The 26,364-nt window shown below is 38.8% G+C and overlaps 1 protein-coding gene across 4 annotated transcripts in view; it reads left to right on the top strand.

The window, feature by feature from the left end:
* Positions 1-26,364, top strand: part of SPIRE1 (spire type actin nucleation factor 1) — a 125,719-nt gene that overhangs the window by 94,095 nt on the left and 5,260 nt on the right. The window contains exons 7-13 of one of the 4 annotated variants that reach the window (XM_061448824.1): positions 4,269-4,355; positions 4,726-4,855; positions 8,382-8,423; positions 15,406-15,569; positions 20,608-20,698; positions 21,557-21,699; positions 24,188-24,361. In XM_061448824.1, the coding sequence (XP_061304808.1) occupies positions 4,269-4,355; positions 4,726-4,855; positions 8,382-8,423; positions 15,406-15,569; positions 20,608-20,698; positions 21,557-21,699; positions 24,188-24,361 (831 nt within the window). The remainder of the gene's footprint in view (positions 1-4,268; positions 4,356-4,725; positions 4,856-8,381; positions 8,424-15,405; positions 15,570-20,607; positions 20,699-21,556; positions 21,700-24,187; positions 24,362-26,364) is intronic. The other 3 variants (XM_061448825.1, XM_061448826.1, XM_061448827.1) reach the window with 3 other exon arrangements.

Here is a 26,364-nt window from a genome sequence, read left to right as displayed (position 1 = left end):
AGTCTTTACTGTACTTTTTATTAGTATAATGCTGTGTTTAATCTCAGTACTCTGAGTAGAAACTAGGAAAGGAACAGATGTTCCTATTAGGTGGATTATTTAGGAACTGTTTTGGTGTTTCAGACTGTCAGAGGTGTTAACAGGTGATAATAACTGGACCCGTCCTCACCTGCTTTCTGTCATAGTGCAAATGTCAGAATCTGGGCTTTTCGTAAATAACTGGTTTTGTTAGTTTCAGTGACATTGGCATTTCTATTTCAGTACATATGCAAGTAATTTCAAATTTGTCATCTCTCTATCCTGATGCAGGAATCTTGTTTCCATGATGTTTGTGGGAACAAGATAACTTTCATTCTGGCATTTTATAATCTTTAAATGACAGCCGACAGGGATTTTAATAGTGTTTTTCGGCTATGGAGCACTCACTCCCAAAAAGGTAAAAATTGTGAACATCGGCAGAATCAACACTTAGAAATGGGCAAATTTTAGAATTAAGTTACTCTTACAGGCTTATTTTTCCTTTATTATGCGTTATGTGTTAAGCTGCAGCTTTGAATTCCACATTGATTCACAGTTGGCTCCCTTTCCTGCCCACCTCCCCTACTCCAACTTGTGTGCCATTCACTGTAGTTGTTGAGCTGGGTTTATTGAACAGTAACTGATAACTCTTATGTTACTTATTCAGTGCATGGCTTGTAAGGTATCTTTTATATAGTACCCAAGCTCAGCATTATGCTGCATAACAGTTAAATTCTTCATAGGTAACAGTGCTCATCTTCATGTTTGAGCTCTTCACAAATGCCTGTGGTGCAGTGGTATTAGCTTGGCCATGCTGCAAAAGGAGAATTTAGGTGTACAGGTTGATGCTATTATCAAAACTATCCAGTAATTTGATTGTCTAATCTGAGAGCCCACTGGCGTGGATGTTTGGGCATTTTTAACCAAAAGTCATTAATTTACAGTATTTGGCATCTTACAGTACCTATATGAAATACAATAACAGCTGTGCATGGACAGTATTTTCGTAAGTGAGATCTGAGATGCTTCAAGCTGGACGTAGAGAATGTGAGGAAAAGACTTTGACCAGTTTGTCCAGCTGGACATTATAGAGCCTGTCATTCTCTTATGCACAGGTCTAACTTAGTTTTACTGAGTGGTATTCAGCTGCCTTAAGCAGAGAACTCTCCTTTTTCATTTTCTGCCTTTGTCATATGTTTCTGTAGAAGTTCAGGAGTCATCCTCAGTAGAGCAGTGAGCTTTACAGTTCCTAATCATGCTTTAGGGGTATTCAAAGGAGCGACTGTGTAAGTACTATGGTTATCAGGTGGGATCATAAACTTGTACATACAGTAGATGTGCAAGAGCAGCTGTGTGAATACAGTGGCTTATGAAGTACCACAGCACTTCATGCTTGGACATTGCTATTTGAGCTTGCTCTGTGGTGTCGTATACGCGCTGCGTAATGACTATGTTAACAAGAGCACTATACTATCTGCGTAATGAAAGGTGGCAAATATATATCTCCTTGTAATATTTTATTTCACAACAGAACTTTACCATAAGCTGTTCTGGAAATGATGTACCATGTTTAAATGGCTGTTTAGGTCTCTAAATTTCTGATTGATTTTTATAATAATTGTTATTAATCATTTTATAATCATTGGTTATGCTCCCCCACACTGCCAGCTTTAATGCATTTACAGTGTTTTGAGGTATTTATTTAAATACTGCTTTGCGGTTGGTGTCAATCTGGAATGTGACCAAAAAAAAAAAAGTTGGTTGTTTTTTCCCCTGCATGTATCATGGCGGCATCTGTGCAGTATATTTCTGATTTAGAATTTAATCAAGAGCCGTTAATTTCAATTAAAATAAAAGATGCCTGTGAAATCGCTCATTACAAGGAGAGTTAGTTTGAGTAAATAAATAGAACTAATGTGAATACAGAGGGTAAAAGCTTCCCCTTGTGTCTTTCATATCAGTATCTTGTTTGGGTGCTGAGTGGAAGAAGGTTCTTCTTCCACTGGAGCACCAGGTTCTGCCATTGGTGCTCCTGCTCTTGACTTCTGGCTGTGAAACATCTACTTGCTTTGCCACGAGCTCCCCATGTATCCTTTGGAAAATCACCTAAGAAAATCTTCTGTTTCTCCGGTTCCTATCAAATGGGGCATACTGATACCAATTATACCCTGGTGGCATGAAGTCAGGGCATAGAGTGCCCTGAGATGAAGGGCTCAGAGCCATGTATTATTTATTTCCAGTTGTCATGCAGAGGGTTATTTCCCCAAGGCTGGAATGCAGATTATCAGTTTACAAAATGGCTGCTGGTAATAACTCTCAACTTCAGCTATCAACTTTGACATCTGATGAACAGTGACTTGGGGAAGAGAGACTTCTCATTTCATTAGCAATCCTGCAAAGCATGCTGGCTTCAAAATATTGCTCAGTCTTTAAACGGAAGAAATCAATCACACCACTTAAAATAATATTCTCCTCATCATAAAATGTCAAATCAACATTCAGTATAAACCTTTTCAATTTTAATTTCTCTGCACTATTTTTAGGAAGGTGATGCATGTTGCCGAGTTTAGCAGCTTGATAATCTCTTCCAAGCTACGCGGAATTCACTCTAAGGAAGCTGTGGGGGTGGGAACAAATAGAATTTGGAGCATGTGTAGGTTAGGATCCTCCAGAAAGAGTTCCTGGGAAACCAGAGTCCCCCCACGCAGGACTCCACATCCGCTTCCTTAACGGGGAAGGGAGGAATTTTTCAGCAAGGAAACAGAGCATGTCTGAAGTGAGCAGAGTTTACATGGAAGCTGCATGGCATTAATGAAGTTCAGTTACGAATCATATTCAGGTGACCTTATGAGCATTTTTCTGACTGCAGCATTCCTTCTGGTTACCAAAAGTGCATGTCATTTGACAAACCAAAGCTGTGTCTTTACATATATTTGCTGGCTACAGAGCTTATATGAATAGTCTCCCAAAGAAAAATGAGCCAAATGGTTAATTTCTTTTTCAAAAGAAAAAATATATATAAAAAAAGATGCTGAAATTAGGAGAGACCTGGTCTAAGAAATACAGTGTCATGGGAATTCCTGTCAAGTTGGAAGACAGGGCTGATAGCCAGCTGCTGTGTGGTAATAGAAGGTACTAGAAGGATGTATGGCATAGGATGCTGTCTCATCCCTGAAAGTGTGCTTGGGCACTTTGCTGTATGAAAATTGAGCATAACAGATGGATTTTTTTTTTTTTTTTGAGGAAATCCATGCACTTACTCCGAGCTTACAATTTATAAATTCTTCATATGATAGAAAAAATTCCACTGCATTCTTTTATGTCCTGCACCTATAGTAAATTGCTGACTTTGTCCTGTGATGCCTTATGTCTAAAGGAGGTATAACAGAAAGACATGTCTTTCTCTTTGGAGAAAACCAACAGAATAAGAAAACAAAACTCCCCCAGCCCCTCTTCTACAGAAATATATGATCTACAGTGAGGAAAAGTGCCTCCTATGCTTCCAGTGGCCTGCTGTGGCATCCTAGTGGTTTATTTTGTGAACATATTAACAAATCTAGTTTTATACTTGAGTAATCTTTGAAGTGCAGGTGTCGAGGTAGCTATGAAATCATAGCTTCCCTCTCCTTCTGGGGGATTTATACAAAAGCACCTCTTCATGGCCGTAGCTGCAGAGACAGGTGGTAAAGTCACAAAACCAAGGGGAACATGTTTTTTATCCATTGCTACCAGCAAATTATTAGTGATTGTGTGAGATCTGGCTTTGTTGCTTGGGACATGGTAAGGAGATCAAGAATACTGGCGCCTTAAGGTGCATCCTTTTTTTCACAGAGGCTGAACCCAGAGTGTTAAAGACTGTTTAACAGTTCAGATAGGTGTTCTTAAAAATGGTTTTGGCAACTTTTCCTCTCAGCAAGATACAGTCTTCATCTGCATTCTGCCATAGACACGACTGCAGCCTTAACATTTGATTTCATATTTCAAAATCCTAAGTATTGCTGATTAAAGCTGTGGCAGTTGTGGTTATTCTGCAGCTGTCTGCAAAGCTGAAAAGCTGTTAGGTATGTTTTAGCTTGTGCTTTGCATATGGATTGTTGCTATGCTTAGGACTGCTGGGGTTTTATGTCTGGTGCAGGTGTCAGAGCACTGCAAGCTCTGACAGGGTTGTTGTGAGTTTTCAATTGATCTTATCATCTGCATGAATATGAATGCAAAATATGGAAATACATATTTCACTTTTTCCTTTCCAGGTCAACGGTGACATTCCACCTCGATTAAAAAAGAGCGCTCATGAAATAATCCTGGATTTCATCCGATCGCGACCTCCATTAAATCCTGTATGTAATCCCATGAACTTCATTCCTAACAAAACCATGGCTTTTTAAAGCATGTTTGTGTCCAGGGAGTATGTCAAATATTACGTTTTCTGACAAGGGCTTTCAAAAATACTGTCTTCTGTATATAGAACATGTTCTCTTAAAAGAACAGTGTGTAATATCTTGCACCTACCAATTAATAGCTGTTGTTACCAGCCCTTTATTTCTGGAAAATAATGATGAATTGGGGAAAAATTTATGTGAGTTTTACAACTGAGTGCGTGTAAAATAGTATCACAACATTCCACTTTTTTTTTTTTCCAAAGAAGTGTGACATCTACTTTCAAGGAAGCACTGTTTTATGTAAATATAATTATCTTTATATCCTGAGGCCTCAGCAAGAAAACTGAAACCAACCCCACCGCGGCCACGCAGCCTTCATGAAAGGATACTGGAGGAAATCAAGGCAGAGAGGAAGTTGCGTCCAGTCTCACCTGATGAGATAAGGCGTAGCAGGCTGGGTAAGCACACTGCTGGTTTTTACCTGCAGCATCCACAGAAAACTTCCCACATAAGAAACAGCAATATTAGTGATGTCTGTGCAGGTGTCACAGAATATAAACTTGTTCTCATCCCTTCAGAGAAAGAAAGAAAGGACCTACAGGCTTTGCTAGGGCTATGCAATTTTCATGCTAAGCTATATTTAAAAATAAGATACTGCATGGTTCAGCTTGATTCCCTTCAAGTTTTTAATGTACATATTAAACAAATTTAATGGCATTGTATTGCTTGTTGCACACGACAGTGTTATATTTGCTCAGAATGGAATGGGTATTGTTTCTCCCTTGTGTAATGTTCCTTACATATCTGCATGTTTCATGTCTGTTTTTAATTAATCCTATTCTCTTTGTTTCCTGTTGTTAGCATCATCAATTTCCTTATTTTAATTCAAAATCTGCTTTTATTTTGTTTGCTGAATCTATTGCTTTTATTCTGAATCCAAATCTTTGCTTCATTTTCTAATTTATGGAACATATCTTTTCAGTGGGAGAATAATTCAGACTTGTGCTGCAAAGCATTTCATTTCTGTAATATATATTCAAGAACCCACTGTGAGATTATACAAATACTATGTTTTCCGGGGATTACCAATTTGCATTAGTTCAATAGTTCTGATGACAAAAGCATGACAAATGCAGTCTTACTTTGTGACTTAGATTTCTTGGAGGACAGTTTTTATCTGTATCAGAAAAAGTGAGCTAGCTGGATTTTTGAAGAGCAGAAGTGGAATTTTTTTGTCTGAAAAGCATGAAATAATTCACATATATTCCCTAGTGCTGCTTTTTGCAAAATACTTGTGCTTGCCACATGTGCTTAAAGGCACTGGTCCAGATTCAAGTGGTTTGTGACAACCCATTGTCTCTGCAGAAAAACAATTTCATCAGTCTTGCTTTGTTGCATTGTTTTTTGAAGCACTAAGTAGAGTTTGCTGAATGCTTGGGTGCGTTTTTAAAAGCACGATGTTTTGTATATTGTTTCTGTTTGTACTCAGTTCATGCTTGCTGTATCAATGTTTCTAATAGGTCTAGACATTTTTCCAAATGTAGGAAGCTTGTAAAAATGAGGAACAATTCCTTGATTTTCTTTGAAACATTCAGTTCGAGTATTTTGAATGTTCTCTTCTGGGAATTATCATGTCCTCTCAGGGGCAGCAAATTTGATCTAGTAGATTTTTACAATGTCTGAATGATATAAATAAGATCCAACCCTTTTAGTAGACAGTTTCTAAAACCAATGTTAAATTTTTGAGTATTACAGGTTAGGACTTCCTGGGCTGATTTCAGGGCATGGCCCCCAGTGAGGGATAACTGTCTTCACCAATTCTTAATTTTTTTGTTAAAGAATTAAATTCTTTGATTTTGCAACAGCGTTAATTCTCCTTACGTCCAGTGAATTGTTTGGATTAAATACCATATGAAGGTGTAAAAGGGGATGCATGCATGCAAGTTTTATTTCCCAAGTGTTTATTTGCTGCTGGCATGACGAAGAAAAAAGAGCAAAGGCCTTGAAGATAATTTTTCTTATGTTGAAACATGAGGGTTTGATTTTCTCACATTGAAGTGATTGTTATGTCCAAAGTTCCTTAGAATAAAATACGTTTGTGCAGAAGTATGAATAGAGTAATGCTAGTGACATTCAGTATGGTACCAATAGATCTGCCATATAATTTAGATGATCACTGAATGCAGTTTAGAGTTACAATATGTAAGGTAATGAGGTTTAAGGATTATAAATCTAACTAGAAACACCATGTAGGACACTTGCACCTTCTGGACAGAAATATTTGTTGCCCTTAAAAAGAAGAAAACCAAAAAAGCATTAGAATGAAATATTTGGGAGCATATGGTACGTTACACATGTCCCAGAGTTGATCAGTTTATAGAAGGCAAGCGTGCAGCTACACTTGACTTTTGGGGTGAGGGGGCCTGTACTCATGCAGTTCCTCCTCTGTGATATGGGTGGACCTATGGCATGTGTTTCCCAGCAGCAACAGGCTTTGTCCCTCTGCTCTGCTCTGCACAGCACATGCATGCATACAGGTAAGATCTTTACCCTGATCTGGCGCTGAGAAAAGCCACCCTGTGGCTGGCTGCTCTGAGCCTAAAACTTCTTTGGAAACAGTAATGTTCTGACAGAGGGAGAGGTCTGAGCAGAGAAATTGGAGTGAGCTTTCACACAACCTTGTAAAATCATCAGAGTAAGCTATCGAGACAAACACAGCCTTGAGGTACATGTCCTTAAGGCTTGAATTTGTGACTCAAGCAAGTTGAGCTAATGGAGCTTGGAGAAAACTTTGTTTCATGTATGTGTTTATCAACCTTCAGTTAGGACTCGGCATTAGGTGATAAACACCCTTACGCTTTAAAATGTTTTTGCCTTTTTGCTGGGTTTGAACAGGGATTTCTGTACTGTTTCTGTAACTGTTGCCTGTGGCTGACGTTGTCTACTTAATGAGCTACAGGAAAAATACCCTGACTCCCAAATTTTACTCTAGGTGAGCCACCTACTGCAGTCATTACATAAATTTGTTCTCATGAACAAAACTCCCAGCACAGACTTTTTTTAAACACCTTTTAATGCAGTGGTATATGTGGCTGAGAGCCCCTTTCATGCCAACTTGCATGTTTATCACCTGTCAGTTAAGACAGATAAGCTGATGTGGGTTTTGGTGCATTCTTGTCACTGGGCATGGCCTGCTTATTTGTATTAGTGCACTGAAATTTTGTTTTCAGTTGAGAAATATTTTGAGTATCTGCTCCCTGAATTACACCGTTTAACGGGAAATATACATAGGCCTTTCCAGAAACAAAGATCCACATGACCACCTTCTTATCTAGAAATAAAAAGCTCAGAGGACCACAAAGAAGGGGATAATATTGTGAATACATTTTAAAGGTTAAGTCCACATAAGATTTTTAAAAAGAACAAGAATCGGCACAGATCACACAGTGTTTGGCCTGTATTTCCGTCCTTTTCAAGGAAAGTACTGCTCAAGTACTTTCAAGCTTAGCTTGAGTGTCTCTCTTTATTAGTTTAATTATAATCATTGGAGATTATGCTTAAAAAAATTAGAAATATCTTTTTTTCAGGTCACTGAAACTTGTGTGAAGTGTGGCTTTGTGCTTTTGTTTTCACTCTTTCTTCCCTCTCTTTCACTTTACCTTCCCCCCTCTCTCTCTTTCATGGCATTTTAATTGAAAAAAAAATTGATTTTTAATACTTGCCTTGAATTGATACTTGCCTTGAATTAGAAAAATCTCATTCTACAACTATTTATAATCGCTCTGTTTGCAAGTACCATTTATGCTGCTGTAGTTTTCAGACTTTGCGCTTTGCTTCAGTAAAGCAATAGTAAGTGTGACACATTTTGGATTTAGGCAACAGAATCCAAAATGTCTCAAATGGAGTTAATCTCTTGGTTTCACTGCCCTTCTGCTTTTCTAATAGCTGAATTATTTTCTTTTTGTTGTTTCCTTTTTTTTACAGCAGTGCGGCCACTTAGCATGTCTTACAGTTTTGACTTGTCAGGTAAAAGGTGCAACACCTGACGTGGTTATTGTGCTTGTTGTGAAATTTGTTCCATCTGTTTGTTGAATTCCCATTTAAGAAAGAAACTTGAAGGGATTCTTCCAAGATATGGTCAGTGAAAATAAAAATTAAGATAAATTACTTATCTTACTATCTATCTATCCGTTGCCACAATAGGATGCTTCAGTATAGGAAACATCTGTATTTCACCTGAAATAGAGTGCTGGAATTCTGTTTAAATAAATAATCAAAATAAGGTGGCCCAGAGCTATTCCAAACAATGTCACCTTCGAGTCTGATCTGACTTTGTGTCTTTACTCACTTTTTCACTACACCATCTTCTGCAGTACTTAATTTCTCACAAGGATCCAAAACCAGTTTTGAACTCTTATACCTTTCTAGATTTAATGAAATGCAGCTATGAATAGTAATCTAGAAAGGAACTGTCAGTTCTGCTGAGTGTCTTTACAGTAAATGCTTTTTGAGTTGTGAAATCAGACATTCACTCAAAAGAAGCTAAACCTTCCTTCTTTACTGGTTAGCAAAATAAGTTGCTAAGGTTTGCTGGTAATAGCTGATACAGAGGATTCCATAGCTGATCTTCATCAACTGTCTAAAACCAAATTTTAAGTTTCCTCCTGGTGGGCCATTAGTTAGGATGTGCAGTAACTGTATGGACATGTTCTACTTCAAAGGCAGCAACATCAGAGAGAGTTTGTGCCTACTAGCCAGAAGTAAATCCATTCTTCCCTCATTGCACACTAACTTTCCAGGATGCTCAGGCTCAGAGACTCCATCGTTGAGGCTGGAAATAGTCTACATTAGCCTCAAAGGTTTGTCCACTGAGGACAGCTCTTATGCTAGCTCTCACCTCATTTCCCCTAGGTGACCTCCCAAAAAACCGTCTCCAAATAAATCCATGCTCTCATTTTGTGAAGAAGCAGCAGCAGCCGTACTTTCCCCCCTTCCTTCCAGTTGTAGGCAGAAATATCTCATCTGCATCTTCTGCAGAGTGTTCATCCTCTGTTTCTTCATTCACCCTTTAACCTCATGTGTTTATTTTCCCCATAGAAAGGCATAATATGACTGAAATACTCATATATTATGGACTAGAAATTCCATATAGAAGTTGTTTTTTTTTATTACTGTAATATAAAAATTACAATAGTTTTGTAATATGGGAGCAAAGTTCACAAGTGACTTACCTGTGAACGTGGCTTCATGTTCTGGCTGAGCCAAATAAACAGCTTGCAATTGTCAAGAGCTGAGGAGGGGCTCCTGTGGATCCCTCTCTTCCCCAGGCTCCCCTCAGAGCATGGGATTCCCAGTCTTTCTCTGTGCAAGTCCTGCCCATTTATTCACAACATGACCTGCTTAAACTCATGTAACCCAGGAACAGATACTTTCATTTTTTTTTCTGCTCTTTTAGTGATTTAAACCTGCTTACTATGTGATCCGATGATCAGAGAGCTGGCTCAGAGTAGGTGATGAGTACGGGTGGATGGGAGGAAGAAACAGGCTCTCCCCGTCAGAGGCGGTGGCAAGCTGTTAATCCAGCTCCATCCCTTTTGTGAAATTTTACACTCAGGGCATATTGTGCAGCTACTACAGCTGTAGTGGGATTCAAATTCTGTATGCACCTGGTATCATGTTTTACTCCACTGGGAGCTGAAAGGTCCCCAGGGGTTCAGTTAATTGTATAAACAGCAAACTTTGGTTTTCAAAAAGTAGTGCTACTTTAGGATATGCCCAAAGTTCCTTCAGTCTTAAGACTATAAAATGAAATGTGCCAGTGAACAATAAGAAGGAAGTGTTCAGATCTGTCCTTTTACATGTCTGTCTGCTTCTTCTTTTACCTTTTATTTCATTTGTTTAAATCCAAACAGCATTTAGTTAAAAGGTCCCTCCATCATCCATAAATCCATTATCCATATCCAGTCATTACCATTATGTTTTTCTTATTAAAAAGTAGCTTCATAGCAATCTGTACTGTACTTGGATTTGTTCTTTTTGACTGACCATTGAAGAACTCTTCCTGTTTTCTTTATCCATCTTCCAACTGTGATTGGTTTTGGTTTTTCAGGTCATGGGGTTCTCAGCAAATAGCATCATATGGCGTGACTGAGTGATCTGATAAGTTGTCTTTAGAAGTAAATTCAGGGTGATTAAAACATTCCAGTTAGATCTGAGACACCAGATGAGCTGTACAAATGAATTAGATGGGTTGGGATGTCGATAGTAAGCAGATAAGCAGTAGCTTTGAATGTTGTTGCTTTGTGTGCTTTTACTTTTTTCTTTATTCTGGAGGCTGGGAAGCTATATTGTGCTTTCATCAGTGTTTCCACATTCATGCTTTTTCACATCTTTCATTGCTCTCTGCTTGATGGAATTGCTGAACTGAAAAACTGCAAAACCTGTTGAAAAGCAGAAGTGTTTCCTAGTAAGTGCTAAAGGATAGGTGCAGGCTGATGTTATGCTAATTTCCTTGACGGGGATGACAGAACAATCCTGAGAAGACTTTTGCTGGCACTGACCGAGCAGGTATAGTTGGTATGTCACACTGTCCGGCTCCATGCAGATGCCTGCTGTTATCCTGAACAGGAGAGGAGGGGTACCTGGGACCCCCTTTTACACTGCTGTTTCCTACTAGTAGAATAGAAGGAGCAAGCGGTAGCCACCTGTAATGAGAGTAGTCTGAGAGGTACTCAGAAATTGAACAGGGGCTGGACAATCATTGCCCACTTCTAATAGAAAAATAGTTTTAAAACAGCTTAATTTCAATGCACTGTGTTGAATGCAACCCAAAAGATCAGTCATTCCCACTCTTAACACTCCATTTCTTACCTCAGAGCTGTACTCATGGCTGCTTTGAAGTTGTTACTTCAGAAAGGGTTTTGCACATTTGGGGGGGGGGGGGGGGGGGGGCTGCAGGGAAAGAAGAAAAAGGAAACTGAAACATTGAATCCCATTATTTCTTTTGTTCCCAGTCTTGTGAGGTGATGGGTATCACTTTTGGCTTTACATGATATGTGCCTCAGACCACTGTGAGGAAGGAGGAAGGAACTCTCCCAGCTCCTGGCAATCTTTTAATGTAGATAACACAATAATGAATGTAATGCAAACACCAGCAGAAGACTGGCATTTTGTATTACTGATTTATTAGTTCTTGGGTTAAACTTTGTCATCTAAGTCCATTGAAAGGAACAGCACATCTCTATTACATTTTCATTATGTAATCTTTCCCAGTGTATTATGATCATGATAACAAGCAAGAAGTAAGTCTGTAATAATTCTGAAAATCCATTTTTGCATTCTTTTAAACTCAGTGTAAAAATGATGAGGTTAAGGAGTTCATTTGCCATGTAGAACAAAATTCAGGATTCTGCTGTCATTATTTGCTCAGGAGAGGTGGTTAGGAGGCCGACAGCATATGGTTACATGACTGCTGCAGTTTGTGTGTAATCTGTGGTCTGTTTAATTCCTTGTTTCATGAGAGATATCATTTTACATGTAAATAAAGGCACATTTCGTATTATCCTAGGGTGGGATTTTTTTGTGCTTCCCACCCCAGCCCCCTTCTTAATACTAGTCAGGGAAGGCCAACGCAAAGATCAAGTAATCAAATCAAGACCTTCTCTTCTTTTATTTGCCTGTTGTAATGATAGTTTAGAAGAAACACAAAAGAAACCAAACACATTCATCCAATTTGCAGGTACTGCTCATTGTGCTTGCTGCCTGAAAACAGGGAGAAATGAAACTCTCTCAGTGTGTCTAACTCTCTAATAAAGCCTTAACCCCAGGCTGTTACTCACACAAGCCTTTTTTTAATATGATTTGAATCATCTTCAAAACATTTAGATGTTTTGGGAAAGTAGAGATTGTGAACTATTATCCTTTTGAGAAAATAAATTTAGGTTTTTGTTTCAAAGACTTGTCCATGAATTTCTTCTGTCATATTCATTTTGATAAGCATTAGTCTATTGTTTGATTCTGATTTGTTTATCCTGATTAATTTTATCTTATGATGATGGAAGATTATTTGCCATCGGTAATGTTTCTGTTGCCTGAGTGCATCACTAAAATAGTTTAAATAAAGTAATAATTTTTTGGTCTGTATCTGCTAACAAACTCTGATTTTAATTTTGGAACAAGTTATTTTTGTTGAAATCTGTTTGCTGAAACTGTAAAATTTAATGATCATTTCCTTAAATTAGGATAGCCTATTTATTCATATATATCCAGTACTGTAAGTGCAGGAATGATAAAAGGAACTTAAGCACTATTGACAAAATGGATTTTGTAGATTTTTCAATTTTACTTTTTTTTAATTTATTCTTTAATGCTTGCAAGTTGCAAAAACTTCTTTTTTTTTGTTTGTTTTTTTTTTTCTTAACAATACATAAAATAAATGACATTTCCCACTGAAGAGCCCTTCAAAACAAGTATTACATTAGATTGTCTTCTTAATTCATCTAAAACTTCTCTGGTATTTCAAGACTTACAAACCAACATATGGAAAACTCAAGAATATGTATGAACAACTCATATATGTATGAATTTAAAATACAGCTGGTTTAGGCTTTTTAGATAGTGATTGGCTACATAAATTGCCTCCAAAATGGATCAGAGATTTCAGTTTCTGGAGCCTAAAGAAAGTGGGCCTTAGTTTATAGAAATCAAGGCAACAACAACAGCAAAAACACCCCAACAGAAAAGAATTCATGATGTGCCCTGGATATCCATTCCATCACCTCCCACAGTGCTAGGGGATGTTTGGTGGATGTTCCCTCCTCTTTCCTCTTCCCAGACCTATCGTGTGTTTTATTTTTTTTGGAAGGAGGGCAGTACTGTTGGCCTTCCCATCATTTATTCTACTACTGAGTCCAACAGTACTTACAGGCCATTCTTCACCCTCCATACCATCAGGCAGGAGAGCCACCACCCAGGAAGTTTGAGAAGGGACACCACCTTTGTCTGTTGTGTTGGTGGTGCTGGGGCTGCTTCATTGGACAGCCTGTTCAAGAACCAGCCTGGGCAATCAAAAGACAAATCAAAGGTTTTTCTCTTGCTCATTTGGGCAACCCTGAGCTTCTTCAATCAAGTGCATACCAGCTAATTATGAGGTCTCAAGAAGTGGTATTGGCAGCAGGGAAGTGAGGCAGTTTGGGTTTTGTTTCTCTGCTATTGGTTTCTGGGATTGTATTGAGTGGCTACTAAAGCAGGAATGCATTTGATGTGGAGGACGCTCATGTTCTACTCGCAGAAATCTAAGAGGGGAAAAAAAAACCATGACCTATAAGCCATAGTGCTAGACAGGACACCCATTAGCAAAGCCTTTGAAGATAGGAACTAAGGGTTAGAGAGTCTTAAGTCTTTGAATGCAACTCTTTGTAGCGAGGACCTGAAGGCAGTAATAACACTGTAGTACACAGATTCATAAGCTTGGAATGTCACCATGACTTTAATAGTCCAAATAATCACCTTTTCTTATACTCCCAGTTGAAGGTATGATTTACAGAGGAGCTATAATACATGCTCTGTCCTTTCTAGCTCAGTTTCCAGCATTTAACAATAATCTAATTAATCCTTTAAAATATATATTTATTTAACCCATTGCTCATCTTATTCCTTTTCAATAGCTGCTCTGGTGAGAGTGTTGTAAAACAGACCTACTGCTGCAACTGAGGCTATGTCTAGACTATGTTGTTTTAATTTTCCTAGTGCAAGAACAGCTTTTATCAATGCAAACTGCGTTACAGCAGCTGTGACCAAGTCTGTTTATACCAGGACAACTATATAAGTAACTCCAAGTGAAGTGTGAGTACTTACATTGCTGGTACTGGGAATATCTGGGTGATATCATTTCTCTGTCATAGTCTTCCTGGTAACCTAAGGTACAAGTCGTTTGACCTTCTGTGCCTCTTTTCACCATGTATAAAAATGGGAATAGTAACCTGTCATTACCCTAGTTTTATAATACCTCGAGGTACTTTGTTATTACAGGACTGGGGAAAGAGTCCTATAATTACATAGACAGAAAAACACACCTGTAGAAAGACTAGATGCTTAGGCATACATGCAAATGGAACATTAAAAGCTTCTCTTCCTTCTCCCTCCAACACAATTTTCTTCAGATTGGGATACTTTACTTTGTACTTTTATAGGGATAAAACTGATTTATCAGACCAAACTCTAAGCTCTCCTAATATATCAAAGCTTAGGTCATTATCTTAATGTCTAAGCTAAGCTAGGCAAAGCATAGCAGACCCAGTGTTTATGTTATCCAAGATGCATCTTCGTTGCACACTGGTAGAAATCCTCAGTAATTTACTCAGTGGGGTTACATCCTTGTAAAACTCACGTAGATGAAAATAGAGCTGGAGCCTCATCTTTCTGCTATTACATGAAGATCTGACATCACAGACATATTTTTAATACAAATGACCACCAAGCCTAAGGACTGTGCATGTTTTGATGAACACTAGTTATTTAGCTCATTTTCATTCCCTTCTGTGTACTGCAGAATAAAGTGTAATTTTGTCCTTACAGGAAAAACTAGGTTTACTCCATGCTAAACCTTCTAATCTCTGTATGGCGTTGTCTTCAGATTCACTGGAAACCCACTTATGCACTTACATATCTTCTGATACTTGTTATGTAGCTAATTACAAACTAGAAGAAAGAATATTTCCAGATTTAACACAGGATTATTTTTGTAAGTGGATTGGTGTTGGTCTGAGGTTAGTTTTTAGTATTGTGCACTGCTGCTTTTTCCACTGCTTTCATTCTTTCATCTTGCTTCTGTAGCACAAGCCATTGCTTGTAGCTCTCTGAGCAATGTATTGCTAAAGTAAAATGACTGCACACATATAACTATCACAATAATTCTTTTCTCCTTTGTGTGTATTGCCTGGGCAGTAAGATTTGTGAAGGTAAAATAAAAATCAGGTCCAAACACCAATTGTTCTGTTTCTTTTGATAGATGTATCTACACCAGAGGCTGGGAGAAAATTGATGGATGCCTCTGTAGTGAACGGTGGCCTAGCACCACAAGAAAAACAAAATGGGGCCACACAAGCGACAGTGCAACGCAAGAGACTCCTTAAGGCTCCAACGTTGGCTGAACTTGACAGCTCAGATTCAGAGGTAAAAAAAATCAGCATCCTTCTCAATTTGTCAGAATTGAGTCTTAGTCTTTAATTTGCTGAACTGATCAGCTGAGAAGTGAGTTTGCAGATTATCATCTGAATTTTCTATGACTGCTTTGTTGACCCACAGAATTTAAAAAAATGTTAGATCAGACCTCAAAAATGGGAATATTCTTTTGAAAGCTTGAATGCTAATTTTGTCCTTAAACCAGAATTTATTTATTTTTCTAATATAAGTATCTGTCCACAGTGTATATGTAGCAGTTAGGCCTTTGGGAATGCAGGAAAATGTGTTGTACCCTTCTGGCAGGAGCTGTCACTAATGAACTCACATGTGAGGCCAGCCTCACTGTACCAGATGTTAAATAAAGAGCATCCTCTGTGCCAGAGGGGTTGCAGTTTGGTGCAAATGTCAGTGTGTTAGTTTTGATATAAAGGCTTATGAAGTAACATCCAATAAATGTTTCACAGATAAAGACATGCAAATACCACTTATGTGGAGGAACAACTTTGACTCCATCCCATCTCAAATGGAGAGTTAAAGATTTTTAAAATGCATAAAAAGCCCTCTAGCTTAAAAGCTGCAATATATGATCCTCAAGAAGTACCGACATTACATCCTCAAGAATGAGCTTTATCTACTGGACCAATAGTAGTAATATTGAGTTTGGACCTTTCTGAAAGTTAAGCTGTCTGAAAAGCACATGCAGGCAGGGTTTATACATGGAGGCTGATTTTAGCCTGGGGGAGGCAGTCTTCCCTGACTGCCGTTCTCTCTAGTAAATGGGAAAGGAGGGGTTTCCTGACAGGGTGCTTACAAAGGTCTCTAAGCTGAAACATAGGAGGCTGGCAAAATATATATGCGGGGAGAAATTTGTCTCTTTGCATACTTTCTTGATCTGTGAAAGTTGGCTGTCTTTGTATTCGGGGATTATCCTGTGGGTGACTTGTGTGGGTGCATAATTTGGTGCATCTATTCTGAAAGCAGAAGAGATTTCCATTTTGAAATCTCTCAGCAGTCTTTAAAATTACAATAGAGGCTATATGAGGTTTTGCTAATGTGAAAGAAGCTGGGCAGGAGGCAGGAATATTAAGACCTGTCAATGAGAACTGAATCTTGAACTTACAGCTTCCCAGCCCTGTGCATCCCGAAGCTAATGCAGCATGATATTTCACACAGAAAAATGAGCAGAAGCCAGTAAAATAAAATTCTGTAAAGGGAAACTTGAAGTGATTCTTGTCTAAGGGAAAAATAAGATGTCTGACTGCAACTATTGATTGGGGAATACTATGTAGGCAAGCAAAGTCTTACAGAATAAGTTCTGGAACACAGCCAAAGATACAGTGAAAATAAATTGGCCACATTGAGCTGTCACAGAGAATAGATGCTGTACTGGTTTGAGTCAGCAGAATTAGCTGGTGAAGCAATTAAGATGATTAAGGTGCTCAGCAGAATACTGGTTGGGGTCAGGAACAGTGCTTAAGTAGTGAAAATAAGAAAGCTGAAGGGTGTTTGGTTGAAATTTTCCACGCTGATGAAGGGGGCGGGACATAGAATGTTTGAAGAAAGTGAAGATCACTCTGTCAGAATGTCTTCTTCCCTGACTTTCATTTTGTACGTAACACACAGAAAAGCATATGTGTTGTCCTGATTGCCTATAAATGACTCTGCCACCTCTTTGCCTGCAATTTGAATTTGGCTTCACCTATTTAGACTTACTCACTGGGAGTTGAACTATGACTATGTTATGCCCTAAATTACAGGCTGCAAATACCTGCACTGCTTAGCTGCAGACCTCTGAATGAGCTATGATGCAGACCTGGTTTCTTCCCCCTGCATCCCCTTTGTTCTTCTGTCAGCTGTGTTGTGATGCAGACTGTGCCCCAACATTGTGTTGCTAGCCAGAGGTGAAAGGAAAAATCTGATATAGCATGGAACCCTATGCCCATTTGCTGGCAAGCATCAATATTGTACAAACCGTTCCTGCTTTTTGACCTTGCTTTTTTTCTGCATCACCACTAGAATCACAGTTTCAGAGAGAGAGGAGGAAGTGCCATTTTTCTTTGTGTGGCTACGTGAAGCAGCAACCTAATTTTTGATACAGCTATAAAAATGGTATCTTCCTAATAAAGCTTCAGATATCCAGACAAAAATCATGTCAGTAACATATTCACGTGTTTTAAGGTGATGCCTTTAAAGCTGCAACTTTCTCAGTACATGTAAAATTCTAATTGTTTAGTCATCTGTGAAGAAGTGCACACTTCCAGATGTTGCGTTGATCCAACCTCAAATGTAAAATGTCAGATATTCTACCAAAATAGTCAACAGTTACTGTATTGACATTATTGACAATTGAAGAAATTCATACAATGATTCATCAGGACTACCTGGTCAAGATTTCATTCTCAAAAAAGCCTTCAGTGTTTGAGGAATCATATGGCAGTAAAAGAATTTTCAATGGATATGTTTATGCACAGAAAAAGTAATTTGAAATGACAAACTAGGAATATCTGTTAGGATGATATGTCAAATTTAACATACACCTGGCTTCCATTCTCCCTGGGTTGGTTGTTTATACTATTTTTTATACTCAGCCATTGGCTCTGACAGTTCATTCCCTTCCATTCTTTAGAATAAGAGATGTAGCTCCTGTAATCTTGTAGGTCTTTACCACAGAGAAGCTCCTTATTCTCTGGTTTTGCCCATTTCTTTTATTCTGGGTTGGTTTGTATTTTTTTTTTTTTTTTTTTTGAGATTTCTAGGCCACTGGAATAGCCAGTGTTCGGATATCCATTACTAGTGAAGTAACTAGATGTCCTTCACAAAAAATGGGAGCGAGATGGAGACATCTGTGTGATACCGTGTTTTGCAATATGTGACCGAGACATGAGGTCTGTCTCAAGTTCAGAAGTGGAACGAAGAATGGTCAGTAGCTATTTCTTTCCACTGAAAGGTGGCAACTGGCAAAATCAGATGGACTTGTGAAATGTTTCTGTAATCCCCGTTCGATAGTTTTAAGATAAGATATTTACAGGCTTTTGATATTTTCAGTCGTGCACCATTTTTATCTCTCTTCTCTCTGTGCCAATGTTTCAGACAGAGGAAAAATGGAAGAAAGGGGAGAACAAAAAAACCCTGAAAAGAGTGTAAATAAATTCAATGCACAGACTATTCCTTGAATCACCATTCAGTCTTTTGTAAAACTCTACGGCATAAAATGCTGACAACTGGAAGTACTTACAATTTTTGGTCAGAACTAGGTAAGGTCTCACAGAGCAAGAGACTTCTCTAGAGCAAAGATTGCTTGGATTGTGCTCTGGAGACAGCTGTTTTCTGCCTGCTTCTCAAAAAGCATTCTCTGAAGCTCTGGTTGCTCTTCATTCATGAAAATGAGCAGCACAGCACCATGGTTATGTTTTTTTAATAATTGACAGCTTGCTTAGTTCCTCATTTTAGCTTGTTAGCTTCTAGTAATCTTTCCCTCAGAAGAATTTGACTTTTATAAAGTGAGAAATTTAAGTTCCCTTTGCACAGGGGTTATTCTCCTTCACAAAATTTTAATGTTTAACTCTAGATTTGTGAACACTATTGCACCCCTTCTAAAGAACAGTGCATCCAGTTGTCTTGCAAGTTCTCCAGTGGTCTTTAAAAGCAGCCATGTGGCGTGAAGCAGTGATAAGCAAAGCTATCTGACCTAGCTCTGTAGTTAAACTACACTGGTTTCTGGAAGTGAAACAGCTCATGTAGCTGAATGTGCTGCTTAAACTTCCCTACAAGCTTCCCATTGCAGCTGTTTTGTGGGGTCACACTTGATATGTTAAAGTGAATATATAGGTTTGGGATCTGATCTGGTTTGAGTCCCTTTGTAGAATACTGTGTTGTGGCATACATGTGGGAACAGTATACTTCACAGTGTCCTCACATACAGTGTGTACCCTTGGACTAAGCATAAATTACAGATCACCTGATGGGAATTTGTAGGGGCCTGTGTCCTGTGATGCATGGTGCTCATTGAGGTGATCCTGCCAGCTTTTTCCTTCCAAATTGCTATTACCAAAGAAGGCAGTTTTTCAGCCAGTGGAGGTTTTCCTGCTTGCGATTCACATAACTAAGGAAATATGTGAGAGAGAAGCTTTGGCGCTTGCTGGATTTTAGAGCAGGTCACTTTTTTGATCTGCAAATCTTGACAACTTAAATGATGTAAGTCTCCTTGGTTAAAAGCTTTCACATTAGAACTAAAGGGCATTCACATTCAGTCCTTCAATTCTGTTCCTTTGGGAGGTGCCTGTGATGATCTGTATCTTGCTGATACCTGGTGGCTGAAGACAGAGCTTTTAGGTGAAAGCAAAAGATTTAATTTGGGTGGCATAATGCTGTAGATAACTGAAAGGTGTTAGTCAAAGCCTGTTTCACTTTAATTCATCTTGCAAGAATTGCTCTTGGCTCTTGTGATGAAACATACTTATATAATGAATGAGATTTCTTTTAAATAAGGAAGAAAGGAGAAATGCACCAGGATTAAGGATTAGTGAACAGTGCAGTGGGGATCAGATTAATTTCTGTTTACCCAAGTCACTTGTATGCGTGGCTCTCATTCCTTTGGATACCAGAGAAATCCAAGTGCTGATTCCTTGATAGTGTGAGATAAATGATAGTGTTGAGTTAAATGTATCTGCTGTAGCTGGAAATCCTTAGAAGTCCTTGAATACACTGAGGAAAATTAGCAGGTTACAATGGATTCATGTACGTCCTTCTGAATTCATGCATCTTTCTTCTGATCTTGTTCTTTCTTGTGATAGTTAAATACACCGAATTCCAACCATTTATTCCAGTTTCTAAAAAAGCTAAGCATTGAAAATTCCATTTACTCAGTGATGTGTAGTGTGAAGTGTTTTTCTCAGGACTTCCAGGGCTTTGAGTGTTTGACTGGTGCAAAATGCCTTTGATAGCTTGTGATTTCTGTGTGCTAAGAAGCAGTAAGAGCAGAAAAAAACAATCCCTGAAAAATTCTGTTTCTTTTCCTCTTGCCACATAGGAGGAATCAGTACACAAATCAGCAAGTAGCAGCAGCATCTCCCCCTCACAAGTGGAAGACCCCTCTCAAGAAGGTACCAGCAGCAGAAAGAGTGAGTTTTGATGAGAGAGCCCAGTGGCTGCTTTTACACACTCGTGTTGTCACCTGCTCTATGAACTTTGGCTGAAACTTTCATAGAAAGCGGAGGCTGAGTGTTGTTAATGGAACAAATCTCTAAAGCTGAACCCTAGAACCTGCTGAATAGGTCACATGTGGTTAATGATTGAAAGGCATTAGCCTCCATTATATGTGGATGTTTTTGTGAAACAGAAGGTGTCATACCTGAAGTTGATGTGAGACTGCAGAGGAGCTCAGAAGTGAACGCTGGGTAGTCTAGCTATGCTCTTCTCATGGGATAATTTGTTGCTGCAGAAACACATTCTAGCCTAAGACCAATTTAAATGTTTCCTGCATCTCTGTCACCATGGCAGTGAATGTATTTGTTTGAAAGACGCTATTTTTCGTAAGTACTTACTGGGAAGAGGGGAGGATCTGTTCTTTTCTTTTTTTCAGACACAGTTATTGTAGGCTTTACAGTGTAACAATATTTTTCATTTGTTTCAAATTGTTTCAGTTTCCCTGGAAAGGTTTTGTAATGAAACCTGTAATCTGTGCATGTGTTTTCTGTGTACAGTGGTGAAATAATTAGGATAAGCCAACACCCTGAAACACCAAACTTATATGTGATGCTAACTGGACAGTATAACATAGAAACTAGCCTATATTTGCTACTTTTATGGGTATTCATATTTTCTTAATCTGGAAAATGTGATGAATGTGATACCTGTCTTGGTGCTCTGAGTATGGATGTGGGAATTCTAGCCAATCCGTGGCTGGTTTAAGTACTGAGCAATGTATCCAACAGTCTGACTCACAAGAACTAATTTTTTAACACTGGTTGAATCTGCAGTGCCTCCAAAGTTCTTGCCCATATCATCTACACCACAGCCTGAGAGACGGCAGCCACCTCAGAGACGGCACTCCATTGAAAAGGAAACACCAACCAATGTGAGACAGTTCCTACCACCTTCAAAACAGAGCTCCAGATCACTTGTAAGTGGAGTGGGTGGTAGGAGAGAGAAAAAGAGGCATGCTAAGAATATAATGAAAATTAAAACTTGGCTTCAGTGTGATTAGAACTTGACTCAAAGAAAACTTCTCAATTCAGAAACAGCCCTTGGCTACTAAAGACGTTTTGAAATCAAGATTTGAACTTTGTCTTGCTAGCGTATTTATCCACAATCCCAGGTGCAGGTGCCTCAGAAAACATTTGCACTTTGATTAGGACTCTGGGTAAGGCCACGTGTCTTGATTTTATTTCAGAACATTGCCCAAACAGACAGACTTCACCTTACTGATTTTCCATTTGAGTAGAGACAATTCCAAAGCAGTGGATCTATTTGGGGATTTTGGGGTTTTTTTTTTAGTTGTTGGAAGTATATCAGTTAATGGGTAAATGAGCGAAACAGTTTCTTTCCTTGCCACCTTAAGAACTTGTGTAGTAATGTTTATACCTATGAAAGCTCTTTCAGTAATCCAAATCAAGGTTTGTCTATGTTGCTTTGTTGAAGTTACTGAGGCAAAAACCTTTATTATTGCTTGAAAAGAAAGTACATTTGATCAGTTAGCCGTAATTGAGAGCTGTTTTCCAACAGGGTATAAACAGCAAAGGGTGTGAAATCCTGGTTTGTTTATGCTGACATACCAATTAGTGCTTTGTAATTTTATGCAGGTTATATTCCTCATTGATTTTCCTACCAGCAGGGTTTAAAGTATGCCCCATGAGGTGCTAGTGAATAGAGAAATCAATAAACACATACTAGTTTTGGAAGGAAGGGAATATTCACTTGTCCCATCTTGTAGCACAGTGGTATTAATGGCCTTTGAAGAGTGTTTTTGTTGGCCCAAGAAATGGTAGCTGGGATCCATACCTATTAGATGATGAAGTTAAACAGTAACAAGAAAATAATCTCCAAATATTCCCACAACATGCTTCCTCCTTCTCAGAGGGTCTGCTGGGATTTTTGTATTATATCCTTCCAAATAGAATGGTAGTTTCTCATTCCAGTTGAAGGTCAGGTGGTACCATGTTAATAAATGCACAACACGAGTAGACTTCTGTCAGAGTAAATTTGAAGCAGAGCATACTGCACCAGAACATATTGCACCAGAACATACTGCACCAGAACCAAGCTAGAGGGTTCCTTCAGCATGTGTTTGAAGACACTAACATATAAAATGGATCACTCTGTTATTGCCTGCTGCACTCACTGGAAGCACAAGCTTTATTTTCCGATAGGGCTAGAGTCATTCACAGACATACTGTTTAAAGGGAGGAGAGTAGGAAGCATTATATACTCCCTCTCTGTCTGTTCACTGACTTATGCCTAGAAAAATACCTGCAAAATAAAACCATTGCAGAAAAACTAACTCAATTATTCTACACACACCCCCCACACCCCCCTTAAAAATATTAAAGGAAAACGGAGAAAAAGCCATTAATTAAGTAAGGTTAATGTGGGAACAAACAGGAAAGGTTTTACTGTTTCTTTTGTTCTTGGGGTATTTTTGTGGAGAGTTTTTTGGTTTGGGTTTTTGTGTGTGTGTGCGGGGGCTGGGGTTAGTCTTTAGAGGACAGTCACCTAGCTTGGTTTTTGCTATGAAGTGAGAAAGAAGGAAAATCAGTAATGAAATGATGTTTTGTTAATAACCTATTTTATTTGATGCCTAGAGAGCTATTCTTTAACTTGGCAATAGTGCCCTCTAGGGTGTAACAGACAGCTCCCGCAGTACTTTTGTTTTTAGTTTTTGTAGATGATATCTGATATGCGGGCACAGGCCCAGTTCCATGCTTTGACTTACTGCAAGTCTTTCCTTCCCCAGAGGGATGCCAGCTTCTTTCAGTGGCTGCGCCAGATGCTGCATTTGTAATGTTGCCATTCCCGGAGTGAACGCTTCTCAATAAGTGCAGAATTATTATTTACTTTTTATTTGACTTCACACTTCTTCATCCCTTCCTCCAGGATTGATGGAGTTTCATTTCTTATCACCTGCTCCTGTGACTGCATTTCTCACCAAGGTGAAAGAGGCCTCGTCAATAAATAGTCCTCAATGCCAGTGAAAACGGTCTCTTAGCAGGATTAGCAGGAAACTGGTCTGTCTTGCATACTAACGATGGTTTTGTGAACTGGCATCTCATCAGACAGAGGGAGTCAGACCTAAGTAGGTGGGGAGGGGAAACAAACTTGGAAAAATACCAAACATAGTCCTTTTGATATGTCACCTTGGCAGCGCTACATGGAAAGGTGGGGCAGCTCAGTGACTGGGGGGTTCAGCCTTGTGGTGTGCTTACCGTAGTGAGTTGACCTGATCCTTAATGAGTGAGATGAAGCCAATGAACTGGGAAGTACATATGGATGTCTTTGCTTTTTTAATTATTACAAGTATTATCATCATTATTTTTTTCTTGACTCAGAGGACCAAAGCTAATGGTTTCATTTATACACAGCATTCGCTTCTCTGCTTCGTATCTATTGTTCAGGTTCCTAGGATAACCAGTTTATTTCCAAGGATGGCTTTCAGACCACTTTTTTCAACTATGCAAACAGCTTCTCTGCTCAGCTCTCATCCCATTGAAGCAGCCGTGTGTGGGGTGGCAGGGGCTATGTACTGTCTCTGTGAGAGAGCTTTTGCCAGCAGGTGGAAACCCACAAAGGTTTGCCTCTTTTTGCTGGCTTTGGAAATCACCTTCACCAGCATGTTCCCTCGTAGGGGAGCACTTCCTAAGCTGTGGCAAGAATTAAAGCTTAGGCTGGGACATTGCACCTGATTGACATTGATTTCAATATGTGTAGGATATTTGTGTGTCTTCAATCACCTCACGGGGAAAAGAAATCAGTTCTGAAAGGACAGCAAACTAAAAATGCAACATCACAAGATTATCAATGGGACAGACCTTAAATCTTACAGTACATGAAGATCCTGCAGCAAAAATCCAGCAAAACTCTTGTAATTCTTGGACTATGTCGAAAAGAATAAGCTTTATATTTCTACCAAGATATGCTATGTAGAATGGAAGGGCATTTGCAATCTGTTTTACTTGAAAAGCTACATATTGTTCTGGTCCTCAGCTCACTTACGTATCAGAACTTGCAGGATAACTAATAGCTATGTACCAGGGAAGGCAAATCCACTGAAAGGAAAAACTGATTTATTTAGCCCTGTGTAGAACTGAACATGAATAATGTAATTTTTTCCTTCTTTTTCTTGTCTCAACCAATAAGTGATAGTGTGGAACCTTTGCAGGAGAGTTTATAGTTGAGATATCCAGTTGACTTCTTAAAAACTTGTAGTCTGCAAAAGCAATGAGAGTTTAGAGTGCTTGACTAATTGGGAATTGCAGAATTTAGAGGCCAATTTGGCACTTGGTCATATCACAGTTTACTAGTGCAGCTCATTTGAACGCCTAGTGACACCCTTTAATGACAAGTTTTACAAGGAATATATTAGTGTAAAAATATGTTAGTCATAAGGACCTATTAGGTGTGTGTATACTGAAGATAACCTACAAAGTACTTTATTTCACATTATGGATATATAATTCTTACTACCTGCTTTTCTGAGTGAAAAGATACACATATACACCTTAAACTATTACGGTGTATAGAAGATGATTGCACAGACAAAATGTTAAGCCAGTTCTCATGAGGATCATGGAAACTGCAAGTTCCAAATAGTACTTTTAAGTAAGATTTTTTTTCCCCCTTTCAAAATAAGAATGCTCACTTCTCTTTAACATTATAATTAGTATTTATTATAATTCCAGAAAATCAAGACCATTCAAACCACATTTTGTCTTTAGTATGTTCTGTTGTATGTGAGTGTTGCAGAGAGCTGGAGTTCTCTCACTTGGAGCGGCCTCATTTGGGTGGAGATTATTGTTGGAAGTTTGAGCAATAACTCCAAAGCATCATTGTCTAATGAAGTTTAGTCAGTGCTTAGAGTAATTTTCATTAATTTCAATGCCTTAGAGGTAGTGTAGAAACAAAAGAAAGATTTTCCTGTTACTTATTTCTATACCAAAAAGGGGGGTGGGGGGAGAAGTCAAGTGGTTTTCTGAAATCGGCATAATATTTATCTTTCATTTAATGTTGCATTAACATTTTGTTGTCCTTGTGTAAGCTCTGGAATTAAAACATTAGCATTTAAACATGTGAACATTTTCTATGTTTCCCCTGTCGCCTGCTGGCTATTTCTATTTGCTTTAGTGATAATCATTTTTGATTGGTACAAGTGATCCACACTATTCCCCTAGTACCTGCTCTACACCTGTAGCAGATCCACAGACTTTCTTCAAAGGAGCAGTATTCCCTGACATCATCGTTCTGTAAATTAAAGGAATGGGCGTTCATGAGGGGGAAGGAAGAGCTTCAAGTAAGAAATGTCTTTCGAAAGGCCTTAAGGCTCTGATTGATTACAAGCATTCAGTCAGCCTCATTCACCTCAGACAGTTTCTCTCAGTCTCCCACGATGCAGACTCAAGGGGGGTTGCTGGCATTGTATGCATCTCGCTTTCCCACCCACTTCCTCTCCCATCTCACCCCAGCTTCTCCATAGCGAGACAGTTGCTATGGGGAGAACCCAGAATGAAAGGCTGAGAAGCTGCTGGTTAGCTGTAAAGTTGCTCATAAGGAACAGATTCTTTTGGTTTGGCTGTGC

Source organism: Pezoporus flaviventris, unplaced genomic scaffold (genome assembly GCF_033815535.1).
Source record: "Pezoporus flaviventris isolate CSIRO_AGI_PZ_B2104156 unplaced genomic scaffold, CSIRO_AGI_Pfla_v1 ptg000007l, whole genome shotgun sequence".
NCBI lineage: Eukaryota > Metazoa > Chordata > Aves > Psittaciformes > Psittacidae > Pezoporus > Pezoporus flaviventris.
The sequence above is the reverse complement of the archived record's forward strand: the minus strand, read 5'-3'. Positions and strand labels throughout refer to the sequence as shown.